This window comes from Aethalodelphis obliquidens, unplaced genomic scaffold, assembly GCF_003676395.1.
Source record: "Aethalodelphis obliquidens isolate GAN/ISIS:26980383/991018 unplaced genomic scaffold, ASM367639v1 scaffold14, whole genome shotgun sequence".
Lineage (NCBI taxonomy): Eukaryota > Metazoa > Chordata > Mammalia > Artiodactyla > Delphinidae > Aethalodelphis > Aethalodelphis obliquidens.
This window is the reverse complement of record NW_020837958.1, coordinates 36,354,730-36,366,938: the sequence shown is the minus strand read 5'-3', so window position 1 is coordinate 36,366,938 and position 12,209 is coordinate 36,354,730. Positions and strand designations below refer to the sequence as shown.

Genomic DNA, 12,209 nt, shown 5'->3' with positions numbered 1-12,209 from the left:
CTGTTGGATTCCTAATTCAAACAAAGGCTTTGAGAGTCTTTGTCTCGGTTCAAGTATGCCTATAGACTCTTTAAATATCATTTTTAATTATATCATATTAATTATTTAACCATCTTCTATAGGCTTTTCATTGTTTCTAATATTCTACCATTACAAATCTTGATCACACCTAAAAAGTAACATAAAAATTAAAGATAAAAAGTAATAATAACACTAAAAATAATAAATCCTAATATCATCAAATATCCTGAGTTTTCATCTTTTCCCAATCATCTCATAATATTCTTTAAACCAGGATGCAAATAAGTTCCATACTTTGCAATTGTTTTATATGCTTTTTTAAGTCTCTTTAGTCTGTAGGTTTCCCCCCCATCTCTTTTTTTTTTTTCCTTGCAATACATTTGTTGAAGAAACCAGGTCATTTGTTCTGTCATTGCTCACAGACTGGATTTTACTGATTGTATCCTTGTGATGTCATTTTAAATGTTCCTCTGTTCTTTGCTTTTCCTCTCAATTGGGAACTACATCTGTAAATTGGTAGTTAAATCTAGAGACTTGATTAGATTCAGATTCTATTTGTTTGGAAACACTTCATAGATGATGTTGTGTATCAGGAGACATGTAATGTCTGGATGTCTCTGTGATATGGGTAACCTTGGATGGTCACTGCCTAGATCCATTCATTCACTGGGGGTTGGAAAATGGTGATATTCCAGTTTACCAACCCTTCCATTATTAGCTTGAAAACTTCTGAAAGAGATATTTCCCCTTGCAAACAAAGAAGAACAAAGAGCATTGCTCACCACCCAGTTGGACAAGGATTAAGCTATCAGCCACAGCATTCTTAAGATGCTTTTCCCCCTACCTCTCCTTCAGACTTGCTGCCTGTATTTTAAAGAACAGGATGTGTTCATGCAATAAGAAGCAGAGAGCTGAGTTCTTCCCTAGAGAGAAAGCTCCCCAATCTACTCTTCCCCACCCTGTGTCTTAACGATGTTGGAGTCTGGGGGTGAGAAGACCATGAAGCATGTTCAACCATCTCCACTCAAAAAACACTCCAGGACACAATTACTGGTAAAGAAAAGTGCTATCTTTTAATTTGTTCTAGAATGTGTAGGTCCTATTAAGATCAGTGACACTTCCCCTTATCATGTTCCTCCCTCATGCCCCCAACCACTTTGGATCCAATGGCCACTTCTAGAAAAGGCCTAGGAGGAACTCACCCTACATAGCCAACGAAGGGGTGCAGTTTGAGGAATGGGTATATGGCTCCAGAAGCAGCACCAGCTACTAAAGACTTTCCTCAAAGCAGCTCATTTTGGCCTGTGAGTCCCTTTGCCCTGCCTTGGTCAAGACTCCCTAGCTGTGAACTGCTCCAGTGTTCCCTTGTTCCCTGTGTGGCCTGAGCTTTAGAATTAGAATCACCATTACCATCTTTAGAGCTGTAGAGCCTCTGAGAGAGCACTGTTTTCACCATCCTTCCTCCCCACAACTTTATAGATGGGGAAACTGTACCCAAGGTCACACGGTCCACAACTGTCAGAGCCAAAATTTTGATGCTCAGCATCTCAAATCAGATATCTTTCTACCATACCCTCCTGCCTCCAAGAAAACAACCGGCATCTGCCTCTAGCTCCAGAACAACTGGAGCAAGCAGGTGGTGGTGACCAGAACAGACGGGAAAGACCCGGCTAAAGGGGCCAGGCTGACCCCAGCTGAACCCCAAGCAAGTGATGAATCACAGCACTGCCCAGTTTCCCTCTGTCAGAATGTTATCAGTGGCAGACACCCACCCCGGCCAGGATTCTCCTCCTGGCTAGCAGAACTGAACCACGCATGGAAACATGCTTACCGAGATTCCAAGACCTTACCGACCAAGGCAGGCTCTAACTGGCATGAGGATCCTGGTGATGAGCTGCCCACCAGCTGGGTAATCCAGCTCACCAAATTCCTTCTTGGTAAGATCCAATCCACATTCTTGGGCTGATTTATATAGGGCCTCTTAGCAAACATGGCTAAAATCTGTCTCTGTGCTGCACTGGGAGAGACAGACAGAATCACAGATGGTGTCCTCCCAGCAGAGCTCATACACATGCTTGGCATGAGGAGAACTGAGTCCAGGAGAAGAAATGAACTCAAAGAGAACAGGCAGACACAGAGGGCAGGGAGCAGGGGCAGCTGTGCTCCCTCCTGCCTATCCTACTCCTGAAGAGGAGAGACCACAGAAAGCTGCAGATGTGTCCCCCTGTCAGTATTTCAAGGAAGGCTCAGCCTGTGTGGCTGAAAGGTAAGAGGAATCCAGAGAATTGTGGAGTCATGAAAGCCAAGTGAAGAGGGTTTTTCAAACAGGAAGTGGCAGATGATGTGAAATGCTGTAGAGAGTTCAAGACAGTTGAGGACAGAAAGGTATTCGCTTGATTTGGCAACTGGGTGGTCACTGGTGACTTTTATGAAAATCTATAGAGGATTGGAAAGTGATGAAGAAGAAATCAATGAACAGATTTTTCTTTTTAAAGAAACTTGGCTATTGAGGAAAAAACTGTAAGTGCAACAGACTCTAAGAAATTCTGTTTTAATCTTGGGGAGAACTTTGTTTGTAAGCTATGTGGAGGTAACCAATGGAGAGGGAGGTTGAAGACCCTGGAAAATGGGAGCAGTGGGATATGCAATGGAGCAAAGTCTTGGAAGACATAGAGCAGGATTCAAGAATAGAGCACCAAACAGGAGCAACTGGAAAGGCGCTGAGGAGGGATACAGACACAGAGGGATGGGAGGGGGAGAGGAGCACACGGACAGCCAAGTTTTTGCTTTAGGGCCTCTCTTCTGTGAAGCGGGCAATGAGGCCAGTCATTTGCTGACAGCAAAGATGAAGGGCATGGATAGAAAGCAGAGTAGTAACAAGTCAGAGACACACCAATCAATACTGAGAGCCCAACTGAGACTGTCAACTCTGAATTTTTCATGCTTAGGAGCCCAGAAAAAGGGAGCAAAAAATAGGTTGATGCAGAAAATGGAGAATGGTTGATAGTTTCAGCAAGAGTTGGAGGAGATGAGGAAGTTCAGGATGCTGACAAAACCATCAGTGTGTCCTGGGCCATGGGTTTAGGCTCAGGAGAGGAAGAAGTCCAGGAGAAAGCTGAAAGACTGGGAGAACAGAAAGCTAAGGTCTTGGAACTGGGCTAAAGGAGCAAGCAATTTATTTAATAGCAGTGGAGGAGTGGGAGAAGAGGAAGCATAGGGGATGGTAATCCAAAAAGCGCAAAGTGTCAGTTCAGGAGTTCAGAAGAGAAGACTATAGGTGACACCATGGAGTGAGACAGAAAGCAGAGCAGAGCCCAGGAACAAACAGGAGAGGTGTAGGTCTTAGAGGCAAGGCAAAGACCTGTTGCCAGAAATGGGTACAGAGGGCCAGAGTCCGCCAGGGTTGATGGTAGGGTCTTCTGTGGAGCAGAGCCTACAGAGGATCTGGTGGCTGCTGCTAGGGAGGGGGTACCTGCAAAGACAGGCAGGGTGTGTAGTTGGCAATTGCTGGAAGTTAGGCAAGGCCAACCTACCCATTTTCTAGAAGAGTGCACTAAAATCTCCTTTGCATCAACTGAAGCCACTCCATTCTTCTGTTTCTCAGTACACCCAAGAAACCCAATTTCTCTTCTAGGACTGCATTCTGTACCATAAGAATCCAGAATTCATTGTATTTCCATTTCATGACTTTGTCAATGACCAAAGGACTTAACTGACTCCACAATGGGGCCATTATGGGAATAAGTCAAAAACGGGATTAGCTCAAATGTTAGCAAAGAGCCAGTGAAGCCAGTCACTCAGCTAGTAGCCTTTTGTTCAACTTCTGAAACATCATGTTGTTTTCTGCATGCAAAAACAAAACAAAACCAGCAGTTAAAACACTGGTGCTAAGTACACAGGAAAAGCCAGGGAGAGGGCACTGTTGTGGGGTAACCAACGTAGGGATGGTGGGCCGGGGCTTCACACCCTTGGAGGAAAGGACACCCTACCTCCAACCCCTCCCCCACTGCTCAGGTGCCTAAAGGGAGCTTCTCAGCATGCAGGGACTCTGCAGTGGGAAAGGAATATGTGACTCTCTACCACATCACTAAGGTCCCCTGGCCCAGCAGGCTACACTCAAGCTGGGAACTTCACTGATAGAAGTGAAGCCAAGCACTTAACTAGGTATTTTCCTTCATATTTGTGGTTTCTAGCTGGTCTTGGGGAAAGATGTCAGTTGGGTTTGAGCCTGTCATAGCCCTCACCCAGCTGCCCAACACAAAACACTGGTGAAGCTCATTCAGAGAAGGTGTGAAGGTGGGCCACACAAAGGAAAGATGACCAAGAGGAAGAATTAATGAGGTAATTACAGAGAGAACCTTGCCAAGCCAACTAAACAGAGAAAAAGATTTGAAAATTGAAAGGGAAGTGGTCAGAGCCCAAACCGTAAAGTCATGTGAGCTCCAAAGAGTAGAGGGTTACATGCAAAGATCGCCTGGCTACTGGATTATTCAAGACTTAGTTACCCCGAACTAGAAAACAGGATTATGGAAGTTCATCTGCTTAGGAGAGCTTGGCATGTGCTGGTGAAAGAATGGCAAGTCAGTGGGTACCGTCTGCTTTGAAGTGAAGATGCTCTCTCAGCCTGGGTGGAAAAGAAACGAGCAGTTCCATCCTCTCACAAGGAGAGAAGAAATGTTTTCTCTGATCAAAATTATCCCATTAACAAGGGCCCTACAAATAAACTGCATCTCTTAGCAAAAGTAAAGCCATGACCTACGGCTCCCTTGAAATTAGCTAAGCCATGACAGGACCAGGGAGAGCCGTCCCCAGGCCAAGCCAACATCAGCAATAGGTTCCCTCTCAACCAAGCCCTTGCTCGTGAAGTGGCCTGACCCCCAGCACCTGCCTATGCCTTTTCCTCCCAAACACCTTGCACAGACCACAGCGATCCATCCGAGATGCAGCCTGGAGCTCCGCTCCCATGCCTGTGACCTCCAGAACACTTCTCTCTGCATTCTAGGAGAAATAAAGGCCTGAAGTTGCTTCAGGGTCACCAAAGGACACCAAAGAGGCTTCTCGCCTCTCAGTTTCCCCCTTTTCCACGCCAGATAGAACTTCCACGAATGCTTAGGTCTGGCTCCTGCTGGTCCCTCTGGCCTTCTCCAACCTCCAGCAAAAAAAAGGGCTGCCAGCAGAGTCTTGGCTTTTTCTGGGCAGTGGACAGCCTGAGGGCAGGCGAGTCAGAGGACTCACTTCTGATCTTTGGCTCTGTGAGGTGGAGAAGCTGAGAATTAGGATCTCTACGCAGGAGGAGAGACCCAGCAGAGAGAGCTGGTTGTGGGTCATTCTCCTTGGCCTGGAACCTCTGTATGTGAAGCAGACAGCAGCTTCCTCATAGTTTTCCCAAGCAGAACTCAGGGTCTGGACCTCTGAATGGACATAATGAAGGGGTGGCCGCCAACAATCACTTCTAAGAAGCAGGTTCTGACACCAAAGCAGTGGCACAGATGGCAGGCTCTGAAGTTAACATCTTCTTAAGCCTGTCAGTGAAATCGGAGCCTAAAGATGTAAGTGGTCTCTGCACAGCCACCCAGCCCCATCAAGAATACCATACCATCCAGAGCTTCACAGTGGCCACCTAAGTCAGCATCAGGAAAGGGGGCATGAAAAACAAATACCCTGAAAACCGTTAGAACCCGAATAGGCACCAGTGGAGACCTATGGCCTCTAGAAGCCTCATTGCCCTGTGCAGGGCAGGTGCCTCTGTCCGAGCAGGCCAAACAAAGGCAAACAGTGACAGTCTTTGGCTGTGCTGGGCCAGGGATCACAGGCCTGCCATATGTCAGAACCTCTCTCCCTTCTTTTACCCTCTTCTGGGCCCAGGAGGAGTTCAGATATATACATTGCTCCTGAGCCCTGCACACTGAAAGGTGAGAAATGTCGGCCTTCCTCAGCAGAAAGAATTCACCAAGGAAGTTTGGTCCTTCCGAGCCTAACTGGGCTTGGTCTTGTCAAGTGGACCCTACACAACTGATCGTTCTGGTAATAGGGAACACCCCCCTCTTTGCTGTTTACTCTCTGTAGTGGATGCACTATGGCTCCCAAATAAACGCTGTAAGATGCAAACGGCAAAGAAGGGCACTACAAGCTCAACAAGACTTGTCTCACATCCACAATCCAAAGAGAATGAGCTGAAAGGTGGGGAGGAGTGGTCAACAGGACGGGGCGCCAGCTGCCGGAGTACTTGGTCTCCTTCCAGCCCTCACACCTGGGAGATGCTGTTGGCCAGGCGGAACGACACTCTTTTTGCTCTTTCATTCTCCTGAAAGAAGAAAAAAATATTTGGCATCAGAATGGCCCAGTATAGGGTTTATCAATGTGAAAAGACCAACTGTCCAGACTGGCATTCCCCAGAGCCAAAGTGTTTTATTCCACTCCAGGAATGCAACAGCAAAACTCACTGAAGCCACTAAACACTGTGTGCCAAGTACTGCAAACCACCGGGGATGGCTAGTCAGATCCTGGCACACAGTGGGAAGGCAATACATTTCAGCAGAATTAAATAGCACTGAATCGATGTTTCAGGTCTGCACAGGTGAGACCAGACAAAAGGTCAGATTAGATGTCTTTCCTGCAAGCAAAACCTCTCCTTCCTTCTCTACACCAAGGGGCTGAAAAGACTCTCCCTTTCTCCCAAACCCAAGTTGAGATCAGGCACTGAGACCAGGTCCTTCTCTTCTTATGGGCATCACAGTGTGGAGTAATCACTGCACTGAGCTGGTCCTGCTGCACTGGTCCTGCTGCTAATTTTCTGGGTGGCCCTGGGCAGGTACCCCCACGTCTCAGGGTTCTGAGCCTCAGTGGTCCTTGGAGCTGATGAGCCCTGCACTGCCTTGCCTTTGTCTGAGGCTAAGGGGTTGGAAGTGAGGCCTCATTGTCACCACTCTCTTGTGCCACCCAAGCAGCTTCACTTCAGGTTACTCTGTACATGCTGCGTGGGTGCCCCCTGCCAGCCCAATCACCCACCCACCTGCCTGCCAGCTGGCAGCACCTCCTTACCATATGTCGCCGCCGCCTCTTGGGCTGGATGCCCTCCTGCATGCAGTGGGGCCATGGAAAGCCCTGGGGAGTGGAATACCCACTCTCACTAGACACCTCTTCAGAGTCTGAGTCCTCCTGCCTTGGCTGAGCAAACCGTTTCTCCGGGTAGATCTCCTTCAACCAGCCCTCAAAGAACACTTCCAGGCAGCGGCCTGCCTCTGCAACCTCTGAGTCGGGCTGAAGGGGGAGGAGAGCAGTGATGGTCTGGCCCCCTTCCACCAGCCCATCTCTTCCAGGCGCCTCGAGAGCTATACAGAGAGCGCAAAGCCTGCCTGGGTCTCTGGGATGTCTGGAACTTTATATTTTCTCCTCAGGGCCCAGGATAACCAGTTTAGTATCAGCTCTTAAAGCAGACGTGACCCTGACAGTTACCCACAGATGGCCAGTCACTAGCAGCCCCCATATTCCTCCTGAGTCCACGCTGAGGCCCCGATGTGGGAAAGAGCTTATAAACATTCACTGCAGTAGGCCCCAGGAGGTCTGCTCCCAGCTCCTCCTGGCAGCCCAGGCCCGAACCAGACACTTCTGTCCAGCCATGACAGTCTTGGGGTCACTGGAAATAGGGGAGAGGGAAAACAGGGAAGACATACATAATTGAACTTAGCACAGTTCCAGAACATGAGGCGGACGTCTGATACCACCTCCTCCGGGGTGGTGTAGTGGGCTGGGTCCTTCTTCTGCAGCTTCCTCCGGATGATCGACAGGTCCATGGGTCTCTTGATAATCTGGTAGTAATGCCGGGCCTTGCGGGAGGAGAGAAGGGGAAGCAAATAGGAAGAGAGAAGTAGAGGAAAAAGCGAAGGATAAGAAGGAAGGAGAGATAGAGAATGAGTTGGAATGGAAATAATAGAACATAAGACAAAGGCAGCAAGAAGAAACGTGTGGAGGGAAAAGACAAAGAGAGAGGGAAAAGGAGGAGTGGTTTACATGTCAAGTCAGGTCTGACGCAGCAGCAGCTGTTGGTTGGGGGGCTGTAGTGGCCATGGCCCCCGGGTCCCCTACGCCATGCACAAATTACTCCTGCTTCCAGTGGCCACGCTCTGAGCCCACCCTGGGCACCGCCATGATCTGCTCCAGGCCCAGGGCGCTCTGAGCAGCAAGTCCAGTAGCCGGCAGAAGCAGTGAGGCTTTCCTTACCAGCGGGCTGACAGGCTCGTGGAAGGGCAGGCTGAGGCTGTTGCAGCACAAGGACAGTACCAGTTTCTCACACTTCTGCAGAAAGCAGAGTTGGCAACCGTGTTACTTTGTTCTGGCCCCGCCTCAGTAAGGACTAACGATAGCGACCCTGATGGCTCTGTCCCACAGGGTACAAGTCGCTATACTAAGGCACAGTTCAGCCTCCCAAGCCAGAGGAAAACAGCTGGCAGAAGAAAAATCGTAGTGAGCCCCCATAGGCACAGCCCAAAAGAGAGGTATCCAGAGAGGCCTCTCACCCCCCCAGAAAAGACTCAGCTCCCATGGGCACAGGCAGGCTGCCCCAGAGACCCCTCCCTACCTTCTGGTCATACGCGCTCAGGCCAGGAGGGGCCCGCACTCCAGGCTGGTTATAGCGGGCGTTCTCGCAGTCGTACTCCATCTCAGGCTGGCTCAGGCTGCGGCACAAGGTACACACCCAATCTCCCCTGAAGAGGCAAGTGAGGCCAAGTTAGCCCTCAGCACATCGCCCAGAGCCCCCTCCCTTGTCCCACTACCCCAAGACAAGCTTGGGGGGTGGTGACATGAGAAACTGAGTCCCTAGCCCTGCCCTGTAGAAAATGGCTTCCTAGCCACAAGCTTGAAAGAAATTTAGTAACTCAGGATTTAGTGAATCCAGAAAACTAGGAGTTACAAGGGGCTGGGAGAGGGGTAGAGGGACAAATCTGGACAGGAGGAAGCTGGGAACAGAGGAGGAAGGGAAGCATCCACCTGTCTGTGTGCAGAAGACACACAGCTATAGCGCCACGAAGTCACAGACCTGTAATTCATGCAGGCCCAGAGAAGGGAGGAAGCCCACCTGAGGGAGCTCTGTGGGCCTGGCCTGCGGTTGGCATGACTCACCCTGGGAAGCTGAGCAAGGCTGGCAAGTGGCAGGAAAGGTGGTACACTTTGGGGCAGCGGTCACAGCACAGCAACTCTCCCCCGTTGAGGCACACAGCACAGAAATCCTCATTCTCTATTGGTACTGGGGGTCCCTTCTTGGCTCCAGGGGTTCGAGGAATGAGCCTGTGTTCTTCAGGAGATGCACTCTCCACTTCTGGTGGCCGCTGCCCAGCCAGAGATGTGACAGTGACCTTTCTACCCCCCAGGTTTGGGGCCTGGATGGCATCAGACAGGTGGTCCTGGCTGACCTTGGGGAAGAAGTGAGTCTGAGCAGTCAGGGCACGGCACCAAGTTGTGGAGGGAGGGAGAGGAAAGATGACAAGCCCTGGGCACCGACTTACTCCAGGACCCCAAGACAGCCAAGCCCCAGGAACACCAGGACAGCTCACTCCTAGTGCGCAGCTCACAGACCACTTGTAGCAGGGTACAAGGTCTGGCCAAGCTACAGCCCCATTCAGAGACTCAGAACAATGCCAGAGCCAGAATTCTCCCAGTAGCAGAGAGGAAAGAGAGGCTCCTAGGCTGGGCCAAGGTTCAAGGAGAAGGCAGAGAAAAGTGGTACCTTAATGGACATGCTGGAGGACTCAGTACCACATTCAATGATCAGCAGGAAGCTCCCATCCTGCTCATTCTTCTGTGGCTTCAGCTTGAACACAGGCATCTCTCCTGAGGAGGCAGCACAGATCTTGAGCCGCTCCAGTCGCACATAGGGTATCTTGGGCTCACTATTGAAGGGTCTAGGGCAAGAACGACATCCCTGGGTCTCGGTGGGAGCCTCCTCTGGCCCCAACCTCTAAGTCAGGCTCATCCATGATCCCACAACTGAATTGCTGCTCAAGATCTCCTCAGTCCAACCCTCTACAGGCCCCTATTCCACTCTGCTACCAGCTCTGCCTGGCCGGGTCCTGCCAACCTCTGGGAGCCCTTTGATCAAAGAAGGGGGGTCCCCGAAGAGGGAGGACTGCACACAGACTGCGTGCCTCACGGCGCAGGAGCCAGGACATCCTCCCACAACCATCCCAGACGCCCAACCACACACCCGACCCCAGGGTCTGGGGGTTGAAGAAGACAGCTGCAGGCAAACGTCTGCTTCTAGTTAAGTCATCAAGGATGCTCACTTCCTGTGCCAACCTCCCAGGACATGAGGTTGGAGGGTGAGAGAGGGAGGGTGGGCCCAGCGTCTGTTACCTGATGCTCTGGTTCCCTTTTGTACCCAGGCCTAGGGCTCCTTGTTCAAAATTCTCACACTCTAAGGCAAAAGACAAACAAATACACTTACGATAACACACCCTGTCACCCACACCCTCTACTCATATCTGCTACTCATGCTTTGGCCACACACCTGTCACACCGTTGTTACCAACACTGTAATCACTCATAGTGGTGACAATCCTACCATATCTCCCCTTCCTGAGAGGGGAAGAAGGCCACTTTCTTTTAAAAAGATAAACACAGGTAACACTCAGAGGCTGCCTGGGGGTAAGGGCTCGGTCAGGTGCCAAGGGGCCAGCTTCTCACCTTCAAAATGAGCTCAGGAATCACTTGTTCCCCATACATACACTGGTGTCACCTGCTCTAAGGAGTCATTCCCTTTTCAGCCAAGTGCTGGGATTTCAGCACAGCCTGAGAATCCAGCTCACCCTCCAGGGGCAAGAGGCTCCCAGGAACCCTCCCCTGAGAAGTGCAGTCTGTGTAGATGGGCAGGGAGCAGTGTGGGGAAAGAGGAGGACACTAGCATTTACTGAGCGCCCACTCGGCACCAGGCACTGTCCTGAGCACTTTCCATGGGCAAGCAGGGTTCAAAAATTTAGGTGCTTAAAATTCCAGGTTACATTATTGTGTAGTTAAGAAGAACCAGTATGAGGAAAAAAATAGAAAGATTGTTTCATTTTCATCTATTAGTTATGTAGGAAATAGACTGATCATTACACACTAAACATTTATGAATCATACACTGAAATGAGAAGGCCCCCAATGCTCACTAGGCAGTTGCTACTTCCCAACTCCCTCACTTTCTCCAGAAGGAAGGAGCCTTAGCCTAGCCGCATTTGAGAAGGGGTGTGGGTAGCTCAGAAGAGAATCAGAGCCAACCTCCACCAGTCCACATTCCCTTTACTGTGAGGCACAAATCTACATTAATGCCAGGTGCAAGGCAAATTCTTGTTACTATGGAGTAAGTCATCAAATGATTTCACTGTAGTTATTTGTCCCAATGGCCTATGAAGTAGCTATGATTAGCCCCATTTACAGAGAAAGAAACTAACTCAGAAAGGTTAGGTTCAAACCTTGCCCAGGTTCAAACATAAAGAGATAGAGCAGGTCTGCTAACTTAGGTCTATCACACTCCAAAGTCAGACATGCTCTTTCCCCTAAAATATTTTGCCAAGGCTAGCCCTTCTGGAATGTGCTCTTCCTGCTTCCCCTTACCTATAACCCAGACCCCCGAAATTCTGCATGGGGAATTTTACAAGGAGGCTGATTTCTGGCCATGCCTGGATCAGTCATGGCTACAGTGAGGGAAACAGAACAGACATCAATAAGTCAGTTCTGGGGGGAGAAGTGAATTTAGCCCGAGAGAAACACTGCTCCCTCAGGCTCAGAGCAGCTCTGCTGACCTCTGTCTCACGGCAGCGCTGAGCCCATCTGCTCAAGTGTGTGGTCAGCACGAAAGGCAGGCTGCTGAGTCTCACCTTCTGGGCTCCGGTACTGCTGCAGGGCCACGGATTTGCTGACCACTGGGACCAGTGCAGGTTTTTTCACAGAGAGGTTAATTGGCTCCTCCAGTTCTGAGGGGATAGCCAAATCCTTGGAAGTGTCCGGACCAGGGGCTGTGGGGCCTTGTCCCAGAGAGTCAGTGAAGCGGGTAGAATCCTCACTTTCCATCTTTCAAAAGTGAAAGGCCAACAAGAATCAAAGAAATCAGACGTTTTTCCTGTTGGTGGTCACAGAGCTGTTAAGCTAAGGCCAGAATAAAGCCTTCAGGGGCTACCCTTTTGCCCAGCGATGAGCAGAGGAAGTTGAATGGC

General features: G+C 49.9%; 1 protein-coding gene across 7 annotated transcripts in view; it reads right to left on the bottom strand.

Moving 5' to 3' along the window:
* Positions 1–1,072: 1,072 nt before the first annotated feature.
* TRIM66 (tripartite motif containing 66) overlaps positions 1,073–12,209 on the bottom strand; it is a 61,079-nt gene continuing 49,942 nt past the window's right edge. For 3 of the 7 annotated variants that reach the window (XM_027115439.1, XM_027115441.1, XM_027115443.1), the window contains 10 exons: positions 11,874–12,066; positions 10,372–10,432; positions 9,746–9,920; positions 9,142–9,431; positions 8,600–8,726; positions 8,242–8,316; positions 7,695–7,847; positions 7,063–7,281; positions 6,272–6,325; positions 1,073–3,864 (listed from right to left, as the gene is read on the bottom strand). In XM_027115439.1, the coding sequence (XP_026971240.1) occupies positions 3,853–3,864; positions 6,272–6,325; positions 7,063–7,281; positions 7,695–7,847; positions 8,242–8,316; positions 8,600–8,726; positions 9,142–9,431; positions 9,746–9,920; positions 10,372–10,432; positions 11,874–12,066 (1,359 nt within the window). In that variant the 3' untranslated portion in view covers positions 1,073–3,852. The other 4 variants (XR_003434543.1, XM_027115438.1, XM_027115440.1 and 1 more) reach the window with 4 other exon arrangements.